Source organism: Malus sylvestris, chromosome 10 (genome assembly GCF_916048215.2).
Source record: "Malus sylvestris chromosome 10, drMalSylv7.2, whole genome shotgun sequence".
Lineage (NCBI taxonomy): Eukaryota > Viridiplantae > Streptophyta > Magnoliopsida > Rosales > Rosaceae > Malus > Malus sylvestris.
This window is the reverse complement of record NC_062269.1, coordinates 20,748,524-20,765,906: the sequence shown is the minus strand read 5'-3', so window position 1 is coordinate 20,765,906 and position 17,383 is coordinate 20,748,524. Positions and strand designations below refer to the sequence as shown.

General features: G+C 37.7%; 1 protein-coding gene across 2 annotated transcripts; it reads right to left on the bottom strand.

The window, feature by feature from the left end:
• Nucleotides 1-2,780: 2,780 nt before the first annotated feature.
• Nucleotides 2,781-7,771, bottom strand: LOC126587247 (aspartate--tRNA ligase, chloroplastic/mitochondrial). Of its 2 annotated transcripts, none has more exons than XM_050252283.1 (13): nt 7,098-7,771; nt 6,902-7,013; nt 6,722-6,793; nt 6,426-6,517; nt 6,228-6,348; nt 5,294-5,416; nt 4,536-4,731; nt 4,254-4,441; nt 4,088-4,159; nt 3,693-3,791; nt 3,502-3,582; nt 3,340-3,397; nt 2,781-3,203 (listed from the first exon to the last, which is right to left on the bottom strand). In XM_050252283.1, exons 1-13 carry the CDS (start codon nt 7,715-7,717, stop codon nt 3,034-3,036), a joined length of 2,004 nt encoding a protein of 667 aa, XP_050108240.1. In that variant the 5' UTR covers nt 7,718-7,771; the 3' UTR covers nt 2,781-3,033. The 2 variants fall into 2 exon arrangements, with proteins under 2 accessions (XP_050108240.1, XP_050108241.1); XM_050252284.1 differs by having other exon boundaries at nt 6,902-7,027; nt 7,098-7,233.
• Nucleotides 7,772-17,383: the final 9,612 nt, after the last annotated feature.

The window sequence follows — 17,383 nt, the reverse complement described above, 5'->3', positions numbered from 1 at the left end:
AAGAGATAAGGGGACAAGAATCCCATGTGGGTCCCCTTGGTTAGCAATTTAACAACGCATAATACGAATCTGTTCGCGCCTACGCGTTCATTTCTATGAGTACGATAAGAATAAATTAATAAAATTAGAAATGCGTGTTTCGAAGCTACGGTCAACGAAAGTCAACTCAAGGGCAAAATGGTAATTTCATAAGTCCGACAATATGAAAATACAACAAATTAAGGACAGGGTTTCACACACACAATAACATTATACAAAAGTTTAACCATAAATAGAAAATTGATTTATTAATCAGTGTCAATGGTCTTTTATGAAAACAACTACACTCTCAAAACTATAGACATATAACAGTTTATTTAAAACCATAACTGATTAAAAGAATGAGATTGCTAAAAGGAAAACCCTTTAAACACCAAGAACCAAACTTTCTGTCTAAAACGTTCGTCTGTAACCACACTCTTTATATCCCATTTCTCCATTTCTCCAACCTCTGCTTCAACAAATCACACACCCGAACCTCTCTTTCCACATTTGCTGACTCTCTCAACAGTTTAAAACCCTAAAATCTAGTCGAACCAAGCTTAAATATTTGTAAATACAATAGAATAATATTTTTTTTCAAAACCAATATAAAAATTTGAAGAAGAAAAATCTCACAAAATGCAAGGTTCTCCAAGGAAGGAAAAAGTTGCGAACTGTAGAAGACAACAGTTGAGAACGACAAAACACAAATTCACCATAAACCGAAGCAAATTTTTTTGAACGAACAAAAAGCAAAGCTTGAGAGTGAAAGACAATGACTTATAGAAATAAGAAACAGAAAGAAAAGTGAAAAAACACAACCCCAAAGGAGCAATCCACGATGATCGACACATGGCATGGACAATTCTGACCTTTTCATTGTAGCAATGAGAAAAAAACAAACATAAACCAAAAAGAACGCAAAGGCAATTCGGGCACTCGTAAACACCTGGCCAGCATGGGCATACTCGACATTTCACTGTAGACAAATAGGAAACAACACAACAAGAATAGAAGAAACCAAGGGCATTTCCGCCCTTTCACTATTAATGAATAGTGTCGGCCTCAACTAAGTTTTAGTATATATAATTTGAAAAGAAAAATGGTATTTGATGGAAGAATGGTATCTCAAGGTGATGGGCATATGTGTCAGCTTTATCATGATAAAATTGGCAAATAAGTCCTTTAATAAAGGTGCGTCAATTCAAACAGACATAAGACTTCAAGGATTTAGTCCTTATAAATGCAAGGCACAGTGTAACAAGAAAAGGATCTTCAACTCAACACACAAATTAACGCTCCACGCAAAATTCTCTCACACCCTGAGAAAAACACTAACTGATCACTAACACTTCCCATTGGCAGATATTCAGTTTGGTTCAACATCAATGTGCCACAACCGGCTACACCTTCAATTTGGTTAAACAACATTGGACCGTAGAACCTACCTTGCTTAAGAGACTTTCAGTTTTGTTAAACAGCACTCTCATATCCTTGTTGGTTATCTACCCAAGTCTCGATAGATGAGGAATTATCTATTATTTCGTCTCAAGAGGTCATCTCATCACCTTCGGCGAAGTGAGGTATTCTCAGGTTACCCCTTGTTCGGCAAAACAAAAGCTGAATCATTTATTAAACTTCGCAGCGAGGTAGCAACCTTGTCTTCAGGTTAGCAGAACCCTAAACCGAGGGTGTTTCTTCCTCGACGGTAATTGATCGGTCTAGAAATCAGCAGCTCGATTCAACATCACCACCACATTCATCTCACTTGCCCAATTCACCACAGCAGCGAGTTGGCACGCATGCATTAACCACAAGAAGAACGTAGTTAGCTCTTAGTTACTCAGCATGCCTACCACGTAGGCTTAGGGTTGGTTTGGTATTACTGTGCTTTGGAAAAAAACTGCTTATGTTGTGCTGTGAGAATAAGCTCATTTTTTTTGCTTCACGTTTTCAGCTTTTTCACCAAAAACTGTGAAAATAAGTTGTTTTTAAATGTTTACCAAACACATTTTTGAGCTCAGCTTTTTTTTATACCCACCTTTTATAAAAGCATCTCAGTACTAAACAAGTACTTAATAGTTTTTAAGGTGAACAATTTGACATTGCAATATACAACTTCCCAAGAATTTTCTATGTTGATGAAGTTTTTATGGTAGTCGTGGCCATCCCGTGGCTCATTCTCCTCAAAATCCATAACGGGGAACGAATTCAAGGCAGAACAGTACTACTTTGCCATTCGTTGGTAAGAAAGCTAAAGCGGACAGCATATTAGCGGGAAGCAATTTCTGGGATCTTTTCGTGTTGCTTTCCAGGCCTTTTGTTTGAGTTTGATTGCTTTGCTGTTAGGTTGCGATATATGTGCCTCCGCGGTTTCAACCCCACCATACCCTAGCCCTAACACAAATTCGTATTTCTAACTTGAATTGCAACTCTATTTTCAATTTGTTTTGGTAGCCCTAATAGGCATTTTGATATAGATGCCTCATTTATGTTGGGTGTTCATTTTCCAAGCACGATTCCAAATCACTTATTGGACTAATTTCAATCCCAAGTTAGGCTTAACCTTAGGCCCAAATATGTTGGAAGCCTTGTACTCTAAATTTTTTTCTTCATTTCCTCTCCAATTTCCTTTTCAATTTCTAGATTAAAAAGAAAAGGAAAAAAAATTTTGAAACCGAATAGTAAATTTGGTTTGATTTTCTGCCTTGACAAAAAAAGAGACAGAAAATCAAACCAAATGAAACCGAACTCAAAAATTCAATGAACAAGATCTCCACCTAATTTCATTATAATTTCACTTCGAAGAAAATAGAGAAATATAGAGCATACAGTACAATGCAGAAGCTGTGAAGACGAACCACATCAATCTACTTTCTTTGTTCAACTATGGGTCAGGAATGAGACGATGGTATCGTAGGGTTTATGAAACAGATAAAAATAATAGACATTATGGAACAAAATAGGGGTCGCTATATCTCTCTGAAATGGATAAGTTGATCGAAGATCGTACTACTGAGTCCGGTATGATAGGTCTTTCAGCTGCTGGGGATCCACTGGAGATGGTGTTCGAGTGAGAGCACACTGTGCGGTGGTTGTCTTTGGGAAAGCTATGACGTCCCTAATGGAATTAGCACCTGCTAACAACATAACCAATCTGTCCAAACCATATGCAATTCCCCCTGTACCAGAAAATTGAACATATACTCAATTAGTAATCATTCGGAAGATTTAGTCAGTGATGTACAGATATTACTCCTATTTAAGTAAAGTAATTAGGCTGTTATACAGCCATGCCCTATGTATAGAATTCAATACCATGTGGAGGGGCACCCATGTCTAATGCCTCAAGAAGATAGCCAAACTTCGTTTCAGCCTGCAGGAAAAATACAATGCAGCCACATAATTGAGAGAACAAGGTAAAATATTACTGGCTAGTTATATGTCCACAAGCCTAAATACTATCTAAATTAGGTGTACCTCTTCAGGGGAGACGCCAACAATCTCCAAAACCTTTTGCTGTACATCACGTTTATAAATTCTCAAACTTCCCCCACCAATCTGTTGTCACCATAGGAAACAGTGCATCAATTTATTTTTAAGGAGAGAGCATTATCAAATGCATTAAACATAAAGTTGCTGGAGGAGAAAAATAACAAAAGAGTTTATACCTCAACTCCATTGTAAACCATGTCATAAGCTAAAGCACGAGCAGAAGACAGATCTTGTATGTCTTCAGGATTCGGGGCAGTGAAAGGGTGGTGCAAGGACTGAAAAGAAGTGATGCAATAAAGAATTACGACTTACTAAGAGGTTCACCAACACTTGCCCACTAATCCTGTCTTCAAATTCAATTACAATACTGAACACATAATTCCGATTAATTGTTTTCGTCTTCAATCAATTTCTTTCATCGACTTTAGATGCTAAGGGTATCTTGACATGCAGGGATTAATGTCTCATGCATAAAATAAGTTCCCTTTGTTGACATATTTTTCATTAAGTGAAACATATAACACTTAGATCAATATAAACTGCAAGAGACAAAAACAAACAAGAAACAGACCTCAAGCCTTTGCTCAGAATCATTCCATTCAAACATTGGGAAATCAGTCACCCATAGAATTGAATGCCTCGACTAGATATCAGTCATAAAATCCACAGGAAGAAGAGTCAGAAAATGAGAAGAACTAAGACCATATTGACCTTATACTGTAAATGGTAAAACTTACATCATCAACCAAACCAAGTTCATGTGCCATAAAGAGCCGTAGTCGATCTAGAGTTTTATTAACCGATGTATGATGACCCACTGCAAACAAGATAAGATCACCTGGTCTGGCAGAGCAACGACTCAGAAACTGCTGTGTCGTTGTTGGGTCCAAACTAGATACCAATGCAGGAATTCCCTCCATTCCGCCTAAGAGAAAAATATAGAAACTGCCAATAGTGAGATACTAAAATAGAAATATATGTTAACCATCATAGGTAAAGAATAAAATTACTCTTTTTACCATCATTCAAGACCTTCAGGAAAGGCAAACCCTTTGCTCCAGATTTGATTGCTTCATTGTAAACTTCGCCCTTCTTTAGCGCCGTGTTTGAATATCTTTTACCACCTGAAGGTATGCATAAAACTTTGATAACTCCCCCACTTTTCAAAGTATCAGCAAAAACCCGGAACGGGGAATCTGAGAAAATATCAGATACCTGAAATTCAAATATAAAAAATAAAAAAATAAAAAATAAAAAACCTCATTTTAACAAGAAGCCAAATTAAATTTTATGTAAAGATACTGTAAAAAAGATTTACAAAAAAGAAAATTGTTGATTAGGTATAACATGTAATGTACATTGAAATGATGCAGGCAATTACGGAAGCTGTGATAAGGAAGTGTGTCTTGACATTCAAAGGGTCCTTGTAGAGTTTTATAATGTAGCAAGTAGAGGATCGGAAGACTACAGATTATTTAGAAATATGAAGAAGAAAAGAAGTCTTTCATGTTTTATTGGGATATTAAATGTCTATCATATATTCTATCAGGGTGCTTGGGAGAAGGAAGAATCATTAGAAGTAAGCTATACCAGATAAATCTTTTGAAGTTGACACAAAAAAAAATTTATAAAGATGTAAACATCATATATTGAACCATATCCAATTTAAACTTAAAGAAGCTGTCAACTGCATCCAGGGATGCCTATAAGTAATCTGCTATCTGCAAAATAGAATACATTAAATGCTAAAAATGTAAGACAAGGGAAAGATGATTACATCTTTTAACTCTAGTTCAAATCTAATATCTGGCCTGTCCGAACCATATCGACTCATTGCTTCAGCATACGTAAGCCTAGGAAAAGGGTTTGGGAGATTTACGCCTTTGATCTCTAGAAAAACCTGCAAAAAGTACAGATAGATTTCTAATTACCAGTAAAGTGCAGATGGATGTACAAGAGATGTAAAACATAACATAAATCTGCACAAACAAAATATGTAAGATAATCTTACATGAAAAAAATGATGCATTAAAGCCCTTAATTGTGGGAAAAATGTCAAAAATCCACCAAAGTCAGTAAGCTTTCAAGGGTTACTTGGTGAAACAACTCAAGTACATACTTATGGTTACAATGAACTTGGCCAGTTTCATTTGTAAGTTTGAATCATAGAATGAGGCCGAGGAATATTAGAAAACGCAAATGCTACATAATTATGATACTCACAAACAGCAATGAGAAAATTATAATAACTAATTAAATCATCAGGCCTTGATAAACATTTATCTAAATGACTCTACAAGGGGGAAAATGGTTTAATATGCAAACTAGACATTGAAAAGGCTTGTGAATGTTAAACTTGAGGCTTTTTATTTATATCCTAAATGGGGGTAAAATACATGTGGAGAAAGTGGATTCAGTCTTCAACTTCCATGCTACTACTGGCTGCCCTTGGTTCCTATACAATTTGTCCTGCCTCAATTACGATGATTCCTTTTCACCTTTACCATTTTCGGTTATCTAGGTCCTGCAAAGGTTTAATTTTTTTGTCACTCGAGTCGTGGAGGCGTTTAACAAAATCATTTGTAGGGCACTTGAAAGTAGTTTAAAATTTCCAGGGTTCCAAATTGGACAGGGGGAGAGTCATATTTCAAATCTGTAGAGCTCTCTCACCCTTTACCTCTCTCTTTAATCAATAGGAAGCAAAAACTGACCTTTCTAATCAAATCTTCATTAAGCTTCAGCATCTCCTCCAAAGGAGTGAAAGCAAGCTCCATATCAAGCTGTGTGAACTCAGGTTGTCTATCAGCTCTTAGATCTTCATCTCGAAAGCACCTGCAGGAAACAAACAGAAGGTTGGACCATCCCGATTATGGTTAAAAGTCTGCATAAATATCTTGCACAAAATTTACCTTGCTATTTGATAATACTTATCAAAACCAGAAACCATCAACATTTGCTTGAACAGTTGCGGACTTTGAGGCAAAGCATAAAATGTTCCTGGCTTCAAATTAAACATAGAGAAATAAGACCTCCAAGCCAAGATAAATGGAATCAACGAGTGCATATATCCCGTGTAGCATGTGTGTATGTGTTTGTTTTTGTTGGGGAGAAGAGGGGCGGGAAACGCAACAGCTTTCTTTAGAAGTGTATGGTACTCCAGACATCAAAACTTTAAATGAAAGTAAGGTGAATAACTGCAAAGTACCTGAACTCTCGAGGGCACTAAATAATCTCGAGCACCTTCGGGTGTAGACCTAGAGAGTATTGGAGTCTCAATCTACCTTATAACCATGAGCAGAAATCAGAATCCAAATAAAACTTAAACCATTTCTATCTTTCTTTCTGAAAATTCAAAAAAAACTAAACAACGAGTATCGGAATGTACCTCCACAAAACCATGTGCATCCTCTAGATGTCTTCGAATCAATTTCACAACTTTATGCCGCAACATTATGTTCGAATGCATTTGCTGCCTGCGTAAATCAAGGCACCGGTACCTAACACCACGTATCTGAATAGATTTAATTCAAGTCCTTTCAATCAAAAGACAAACAATAGAAAGTGTGAGTGAGATTTGTTACCTTAACCGTATCTCCTCCTTTGCAGAATCCTTAGCATCATCAGCAGTAGTGACCAAAAATGGCAGCTTTGTTCTAACGGCATTCAACACTTGAACGCTCTCCGCCGCAACCTCAATTAACCCGGTTTTCATCTTCTTGTTGATGGAGTCGGCCGGTCTAGACCGGACGAGTCCTTCAATGGCTACGACGTACTCGAGCCTCAGGTCGTTAACGGCGGAATGAGCGTCGGGGAAAGTGTCGGGGAGAGTGGTGACCTGGACGGAACCGGTGTGGTCACGGAGGTTGAGAAAGGTGAGGCCGCCGTGGACACGGTGGAGGGCGACCCACCCGCAGAGAGTGACCCTTTTGCCGACGTCGGCGGTGGATAGGTCGCCGCAGGAGGCGGTTCTGGTGACCCATTGGAGTTGGGTTGGGGAAATTGGGGGATTGTGGGTGGGATTGGGAATGGGTGTGGAAGTGGAAGTGGAAGTGGAAGCGGAAGCGGAGGAAGAGAAGATGGAGGTGTGTTTGGGAAGGGGTTTAGGGAACGATGGTTTGAGGAAAAGGAAGGAGTGGGATAGGAGAGGGAGGTGTTTGGGGCGGAGGGGGAGGAGAGGGAAGGTTCTGCGGAGGAGGGACATGGCGGATGGCGGATGGCGGACGGCGGATGGCGGATGGCGGATGGCGGATGTGGATAGAGAAGAATGAGACTTTGGGGAGGAGCGTTTAACGATTGAGAGTAAAAAGAAAGGCCTCGGAATATGGGCTTCTTCGTAAGACCCAATAGGCTTGTTGGACCTAACCAGCCAATTGAATTTACAATTTTTTTTTCTTCTTTCTTAATGTTCTTATGTGCGAAATTAAAAGTGTGTTGATAAAAACCCACCACAGTGTTTTATCTCCTGATTCACTTTTTATTTAAAATTTTAATACCTATTTTACCTTCTTGTGAAATGACATCTAAGACCAAAGCAAAAATAAAGGTGCTACTTGATACACTCCGACCCAGAATGTCCACTAGAATTTTGAATCGAGGTGTGCTGGCTGACACTTGGAAAGTAACGAAGCCATAAAGTGTGATGATGTGAAAAAATGTGAATAAATTTAAACCTAAGAGTGCCTAAATACCAGAGTGCATTGGTGAGCAGGAATGAACCCTCTTCACACGTGACGTTAGAGCATAAGTAAGTACAGAATAGTGAATTAAGAATCATACCCTCGAAATAATCTCCAATACTAAGAATTGCCACGAATCTTCAACGATAAGAAAGCTCAACTAATAAGACCTGGAGGGTGAAGACAAGACAAAGGTAAATGGCCCTGTAAATAAAATTTTAATAGAACCCATATAAAACATTATAATCCCTCGCTACAACACATGCATAATTTCCAGAAAATATCATAAATATACCACAATACAGCATCTCGTCAGCAATGTCAAATAATCATGTGATTAATAACTCATATTAGTACGCAAGTCGGAGTCACCTATGGTGACCTGTACGACTTACCCGTATCTCATCACATATACTAGTTCATCACATATTTCATCACAGATGCTAGCTTATCACATATTCATCACATATGCTAGCTCATCACATATTCATCACATATGCTAGCTCATCACATATTCATCACATATGCTAGGTACGACTTACCCGTATCTCATCACATATACTAGTTCATCACATATTTCATCACAGATGCTAGCTCATCACATATTCATCACATGTGCTAGCTCATCACATATGCTAGGTACGACTTACCCGTATCTCATCACTGATGCGTAAAATAACTAAACACACAAATTAAACCCTCTTTTTGACAATTGTAGTATAGATGTAAGTAGGGTATCGTTCTAGGCCGGGGATTAGGAGGGATTGCTAATCTATTCTAAATTAATTTAAAAATATTAAATAAGACTCAAGGACACAAAACTAGGCTAAAAACTCTAATAACTTGAAACACACTTAGAATGACTCAAAATAATGGAAACACTCAATTTAGACACTATGAACTGAAATGGACGGAAATTGAATTAAAAGTCTAACAACAATGAAAACTAACTAAATAATATAATTTAATAATGGGGGGTGTTTGGTTTTGACGAGAAGTAAATTAAACTTAAATAAATTACAGAATTGACAAAAACATGAAATTAAGGTGAAAGGATAGGTGATGGATTAGCTAGAGGGTTCTTCTCTACACATGACACATATGCAACCTAAATTGATTTTCAGTTGTTCTTTCAATAAGTTGTGAATCTCAACACTTCAGATTAACCGTGAACAGCACTTTTTTAATCTTCAAGTTTTCCTTAAGTTATTGAATTGGACGGGAAAACGCATACAACAATTCAAAACATTCTTCAAAAGTCCCCTACGTGAAAAGCACAATAGAGATACAATCAAAGATCATTAAACTTTGTGAAAACTATAAGCATTGATGAGGCATTCGTAACTATGAAAAGCATGATACTCTTGCCAAGAATTCACTTAACACGATTGTGGATAACAACCTTCACTACTTGTGAATATAAGTTCATAACGATTAGGTGAAATTCACTTATATTCTAGCATCAAATTCATGCATGTAAATTAAGTATGCATCCTTAATCGACATACAAAAATAAGTTATCAATCAAGCAGTCAAGCAAATTAAATCACAACTCATAAATCACAACTGAAGGTAATCAATTCATATTACAAATATATTCATGGCTTTGAATTAACCTCTAGCCAAAATAAAATTAGTTACACATTATTATCAAATTAAACTAAAAGTAAAATATAAATTTGGAGAGAATTAACCGAGAGAGGAGAGAGTGATTCAGTGCCAATCTGCCCCTCGGTTTCTGCTGCACCGTTGTCAGGGCTTCTTCCCACTCTTACTGTGCTCGCTCTGTTTATTCTCCTCTCTGACCTGCTGACAAGTCCTCCCTACTTCTTCCCTGTTCCGTAGCTGTCGCACTCTTTCTTCTCTCCCCTGACTTGCCCACGCTGCCCTTCCTTTATTTTTTATATTTTTTTTTCTTTCTTTTCTGGCAGCCTCGCTGCCTTCCGATTTCCTCCTCTTTTTTATTTTCTTTTTCTGCTGTTTTCTTCTTTCCCGTGTCTATTCCTTTTTCTGCTGCCTTGCCAGTTGCTGTCTCCTCCTTTTTCAATTCTGCGCCTCTGCCTTGCTTTTATTATCTCCACATTTCCTTTTTTTCTTTCCGTTTCTGACCTCCCCTTTCACGTGCTCTCCTCTCCTTCTATTCACGCCTACTACTCTCTCCTGCCTTTGGATTCTTTTTCCGTCCCCCGTGTGGACTCCTCCATTTCCTCTGCTTTGCCAGTTGCTGTCCCCTAATTCTTCTGACTTCCTTGGATCCCTTTGTCGCTGACCTGCTTTCCTCCAGCTGCAAAGGCAGCTTGCTTTCCTCTATATTCTCCTCCCGATGCTCTCCTTTTATTTTCATTTAGTTTCTAGCAGCCCCACATAGCAGAAAAATAAGTTCTTTGGATCATGTTACTCCTACAAACACAATATATCAAAAGTATCATAAATACTTAAAGCTTCCAAATAAATTAGACAAGAAAAGAAATATAAAATGATGAAATATATAGTTTAAATATTGGTTTATCATTTAGCGTCACAATGGGTTAGTAATATTGTAATTTAAATTTGCTTTTCACGAATAAAATTTCACTTGTTCTATTTTTATTTTCTTTGCATAACAAATCCTATAAACACAAAAATAACGTAAATAGCTCAAAAATATAAGGAACTAACTAAGAAAAGACGAGTGAATTCGAAGTAAAAATATATATAAATATGATCCGATCAAATACCCCCACACTTAACTTTTGCTAGTCCTCGAGCAAAACAAAGAAAACATGAAAAACATTAGCTTCCCTCTATGTGACCCTCATAGAATTTCATTTAAGAAAACAAATCATCAAGAACCATAGCTAGCATCAAGGAACTAATCCAAGTTCATCTTCCTTATTCAAATATTAGCAGTAATCTTTGAATCATCCTTGAGGTGTAGTGTGTGAGATAGCCATGCTAATGCAATTTCAAGTTTTTATTTTTAAAATCATCATATGCGAACTAGCGACCTTCTCACGGGATATGCACTCAATCACACATGTGTTTAGTTTAAATGTGTTTCGCTCAAAGAATCAAATGTGAAATTTCTACCATAAGCTTGCATAAAGATCTCATCTCCACAATCATAATTGCAAAACTTAAATCAAGAGGACTTTTATTGGATGTAATGAGGCTTAGGGATAGGGTTATTGAAACGAAAGAATAGGAAAACACAAGTTCCAAGCTACATTGCAAGCAATTATTTTCTTTAGATTTATAAAAACTCAAGCTCTCCAACGATTCTTCTGAAACCTCCAACCACACCCTTAAACTGAAACTTTAAAAACTTTTTATTTTCTTTGTATACAATCCTTCTTTTTCTTTTCTTTTCTTTTTTTTTTTTTTTAAATACAAACATGAAATACCCCCACACTTATTCTTTTGCCAAACACCTTCAAAGTACTTCACAAACATTTCTCATAAGACAATCTCGCATTGCTCGCTTGGAAAGGGTAAGGAAAAATGTTTCAGGTATAAGGGTAGACATATCTGGTGATAAGAAATAAAAGGCTCAACAAACACGGCTCAAATTGGCAATCTAATGATATCATTTTTCTTTGGGAAACATGGTTATTTGGGCCATAGTGGTAAACCTAAAGCCTCTATCATTTCCAAATTCATGCAATCAATGACAAACATTTCGAAAGATCGTTACGCAAGTTCTAGAGATGTATCTCACATAAGTTCATCACACATAAAAAAATAGGAGTGTATGAAAAATGCACACACTTTCAATAGGCTCAAAAACTCACATAGGATGTATATGGTCACTAAATTCACATATGAAGCTTTAAGTCATGCTTTAGTTTCACATTAACAAGGCTATGTGCATTTGGTTTTTCAAAGATGATCAAACATGTACAAAACTAACAAGAGAATTAGAAATTTCACAAAACACATGTTAACTAAGTTCTTGATGATCATGATTCAAATTTGATCCAATTATATCGTTGGGTCGGGAAACTAACAAAAATCTAATTCAAAACAATAAGGGAAACAAGACAATATTTTTGGATTTTTTTTTTTTTATTTTCCCATTTTTTTTTTAAATTTTTTTTTTTTTTTTAAGAAAACAAAAAGCAACAATACAGAAACAAATGAAATTCTAGAGATTTCTACCCCCACACTTAAACTTGACATTGTCCCCAATGTCAGAAAACACTATAACGCAAATAAAATAAAATAAATAAATAATAAGAAGCAAAATAAAGCAATTGGACTGAAAACTTCCCTAATTTGCAGTAAAACCAAGCGATGACCCCCCAAGCTAAAATTCTGCAATCAACTTCAAGGGTGGAAATAACCAAAAGTTCCTGCAAAAAAAAGAAATAATTCAGTTAAGTAACGCAAGAAAATAAAATAATAATAAAAAATAAATAAAAAAAATTGCAAACGAAAAATTGAAAATCACGATAAAAGACAATGAATAGAACTAATAAGTGATCATTGGTCGTGCTTGTTGACTTTCCACAGCTTTCCTCTTGAACGGGGTGACACTTAGCTTTTTACTTGCAAGTGATGATTTGATGATATTGTACGGCGGAGCTTTGCTCTTTGGTGATGTTGCAGTTCCTTATTTGTTCTCCAAGCAGATGTGGCAGCTTCTCTAATTCTTCATCTCAGACTCCTTCTGCTGGGATGATTGTGCAAGCTGCATTCTTCTCTGCTTGTTTCTTCTGCACGACGGGCGGGCACGAGGTAAAGGTGTTGGTCTGTTTCTTTCTTCAATATTTCCAAGTGCCCACCTTTTGCTCTCTTTCTCCTTGTCCTTAGTTGAGGATGAATCAGCACGTTGTCTCCACATGCTTCGAGGTATCATCTTCACTTCCCTTATAAGTGAGAAACAAAGAGAAAGCATAAGATGATGAGTACTCGAGAGCAAGGGCTGGCTGGAGAAAGGACAGGGAGAAAGCATGATATGAGATACTCTTGCTTTCAACCTTCATGATATGAAATACTTTTGCTTTGGATGGGTTGTTTGCAGAGGTACCCCAAGGAATAAGGAATACAGAGTAACTCGAAAGGGTTCTTTGGGAATGCATTCTTGGAGATGAAGAAGTGCTGAGAGGGTGTGCCTTTGCTATGGAAGGCGAAGGTAAATACTTATAGGACTTTTCTTCACAACCGGAACTATTCCCTCACTCATTGTCGGCAGCCGGTGGATGGATGAATAGTACAAATTACGCGCTTTCTGACAAAGCTGCCCGTAATTTCCGCAAAGCAGATTCCTCATTGATATCTGGAATCGGCGCTTCGAGCTCTGAGCATCGTCGATTGTAGAGGTAGCATGTGACACGTGCAGATAAATCTGGAAAAGAAGATTTGCCCGTGGGTTGAAGCCCAGCTTTTGAGAAAGCTAGCGTGTCTTTGACTGTTGAATTTCCCTCTTCGATTTCTGAATTGGTGCTTCGACAAACTGCCCGAGATTTCCGCAAAGCAATTTGCGTGTGACAAGTGACGACACGTCTGGACAAATTGATCTTTTGAAATCCGGGGTTCGGCTCGTGATTTTTGAGCAAGCCCAGCTTTTGAGAAATGCAACGCCTCTTTTGAGAAAAGAATCCGGCTTTTGAGAAAGGAAACTCCTTTTTTTTGAGAAAAGAATCAGGCGTTTGAGAACGGAGCCCCGACTCTTCGATTTGCGAGAGGACGCTTCTCTGAGGAGCGCCTCTTTGATTTCTTCTTTTTATAGAGGCGTTAATTTTGTTCCACAACACACTTGAGCTCCCTCCTGTAAACACTCCCTCCTGTAAACTTCCAAAATCTTAATCAGTCCGACTCTCTTCTTTCTTCACCACCTTCAGAAAATGTCTGGCCCTTCCGATCGTCGTTTTGACTTGAACATTGGTGAAGAGGCAGCTCCGCCTTCACCAGACAACATATGGCGCCCATCTTTCATATCCCCTACCGGTCCTCTTACCGTTGGAGATTCGGTGATGAAAAATGACATGACCGCTGCGGTGGTGGCCCGGAACCTTGTCACCTCAAGAGATAACAGACTGCTCGCTAGACGGTCTGATGAATTGGCGGTTAAGGAGTCTCTGGCTCTTAGCGTGCAGTGTGCCGGTTCCGTGTCCAACATGGCCCAACGTCTATTTGCCCGAACCCGTCACGTTGAATCGTTGGTGGCTGAAATACAGAGTCTCAAAGAGGAGATTAAAGGACTCAAGCATGAAAATAAACAACTGCACAAGCTTGCACACAATTATGCCACAACCATGAAGAGGAAGATTGACCAGATGCAGGACACTGATGGTCAAATTTTACTGGATCATCGGAAGTTTGTGGGTCTGTTCCAACAGCATCTGCCTTCATCTTCTGGAGCGGTACCGCGTAGTGAAGCTCCAACTGATCAACCTCTGTTGCCTCCTCCTTCTGTTGCCCCGCCGACTTCTGAAGCACCGCCGACTACTAAAGCACCACCTGACCAATGAATGTTATTAGTTCACACATCATTGTAAAATATTTTTAAGTTTATGTTTTTTTTTTTTTTTTTTTTTTAAATTATATGTAAATTAATGTAGAAAGACTTTGGTTAACCTTCCCCCCACACTTAAACTAAATAACACAAACTTACAGAAATTAACCAAATAACACAACTAACTAAACAAAACAAAATGAAAGCAGTAAAGATAAGGGTGTAAGAATTCAAATCTGATTTGGTTAGCGATTCCAAAGTCTCCCTTCGTTGAATGCTTGGGTTGCCTCCCAAGAAGCGCTTGATTTAACGTCTTTAGCCGGACGAATCTTTCCTTTAAACTCCCTTCGGCTCCAAAGCATGGAATTTATCTTTTAATGGGAGGTGATACTTGAAATGATTCGGCAATGGTTTAAATTCAAGAGTGGGTGCCTGAATCATCAAAATCAGAAACATGTTAGTATAAGTTAAAATTAAATTTGGAGAAGATGGCTTACTTTCTTTTTCCGACATAAACTCAATGACAAACACCACATTTGTGAACATTTCCGGGACTTTGAACTTGGCCAGGTTTACTATGATGGTTGTGGCTTGTCCCGGGTCATCAAACTCAACTGCTTTGGGCTTGATTGTCTCATGCACAGCCCCTTGGATGAATTCTTGATATGTTTCAACCACTTCATTCTCTTGAATCCCTTTTCTTGGTGTGCAAGGTTCTTTGAAAGTTTCAATACCATCGGGAATTTGTTTTGGTGCACCAAGAATTGGGATATCACTTTGCACCTTTGGAAGAGCTTCCACAATGTCTTTTTCACTCTCTTTGATATTTGGAATCAAAAACCTGCAAGGACAAAGGACATTCGGTGGAATAATGTTAGAATGAAGTGAATTTAGAACTTCCTCACCTGAGTTGGATGACATAGGGATTTGAGGAGCTTGCAGCAAGAATTCTTCTAAACTGCCCAGGTCGTCCTCCTCCTCTTCTGCTTGCAGCAGCAATTCATCCATGTTCGGGCTGTGTTTGGATGGTTCTGGGACAGCTTCATCCTTCATGTCACCTTCCAAAGTGATGGCTTCATCGACTTCACTTTCTGCCTTTGAATTTGCAATGTTTGAGTTGGAAAGTTCACTTTGATCTCGAATCTGTGCCATGAATTCCACAATCTGCCCAACTTGCATATCCAATTCGTCCACTCTTTTGACTCGGTCTTGCATCTCCTGGTTTTGATTTTCTACTCCCTGATTCAAAGAGGTGAGTAACTTATTAAGTGTATCATTATCCAAGGACGTACCTGAATTGAATTGGGTTGATTGTTGTGGTGGCTGTGACGGTTCATATGGCCAGTGATAGAACTCCTCCGATGGTGGCAGATATTCTTCTTGTTGTGAGCCCTGCACCATAGAGTTTAATTCATTAAGAATTTGATTGTAATTTATTGACGAGTCTGAGTTTGATTGGGCATATTGTATATGAGGTTGTGGTGGCTGCATAGGTCCTGAATAGAACTCCTCATATGGCTGCCAATATCCTTCATGTTGAACTTGTTGAGCTTCCCACCACATAGAGTTTGAATGATCACTCCAATCTCTTTGTGGGCATTGATTGGCTTGATATCCTTGCCTATAAGACGCACCAAATGTAGGGACACTTTGCATTGTGGTCCTTTCGGCATACTGTGACAATTGAGAAGTAAGATTTGCCAATTGAGTTTGAATGCTAGCAAAATCCATGTCTTACTTCTCTAGTACCTAAAATCAAAGAGAGAAAACTAAATCAAATATCAAAAGTAAAATACACAAACACCAATATAAACATAAACAAAAACAAAAATAAAGGGATTAGCAAAATTGCTAATCCCCGGCAACGGCGCCAAAATTTGATGCGTAAAATAACTAAACACACAAATTAAACCCTCTTTTTGACAATTGTAGTATAGATGTAAGTAGGGTATCGTTCTAGGCCGGGGATTAGGAGGGATTGCTAATCTATTCTAAATTAATTTAAAAATATTAAATAAGACTCAAGGACACAAAACTAGGCTAAAAACTCTAATAACTTGAAACACACTTAGAATGACTCAAAATAATGGAAACACTCAATTTAGACACTATGAACTGAAATGGACCGAAATTGAATTAAAAGTCTAACAACAATGAAAACTAACTAAATAATATAATTTAATAATGGGGGGTGTTTGGTTTTGACGAGAAGTAAATTAAACTTAAATAAATTACAGAATTGACAAAAACATGAAATTAAGGTGAAAGGATAGGTGATGGATTAGCTAGAGGGTTCTTCTCTACACATGACACATATGCAACCTAAATTGATTTTCAGTTGTTCTTTCAATAAGTTGTGAATCTCAACACTTCAGATTAACCGTGAACAGCACTTTTTTAATCTTCAAGTTTTCCTTAAGTTATTGAATTGGACGGGAAAACGCATACAACAATTCAAAACATTCTTCAAAAGTCCCCTACGTGAAAAGCACAATAGAGATACAATCAAATATCATTAAACTTTGTGAAAACTATAAGCATTGACGAGGCATTCGTAACTATGAAAAGCATGATACTCTTGCCAAGAATTCACTTAACACGATTGTGGATAACAACCTTCACTACTTGTGAATATAAGTTCATAACGATTAGGTGAAATTCACTTATATTCTAGCATCAAATTCATGCATGTAAATTAAGTATGCATCCTTAATCGACATACAAAAATAAGTTATCAATCAAGCAGTCAAGCAAA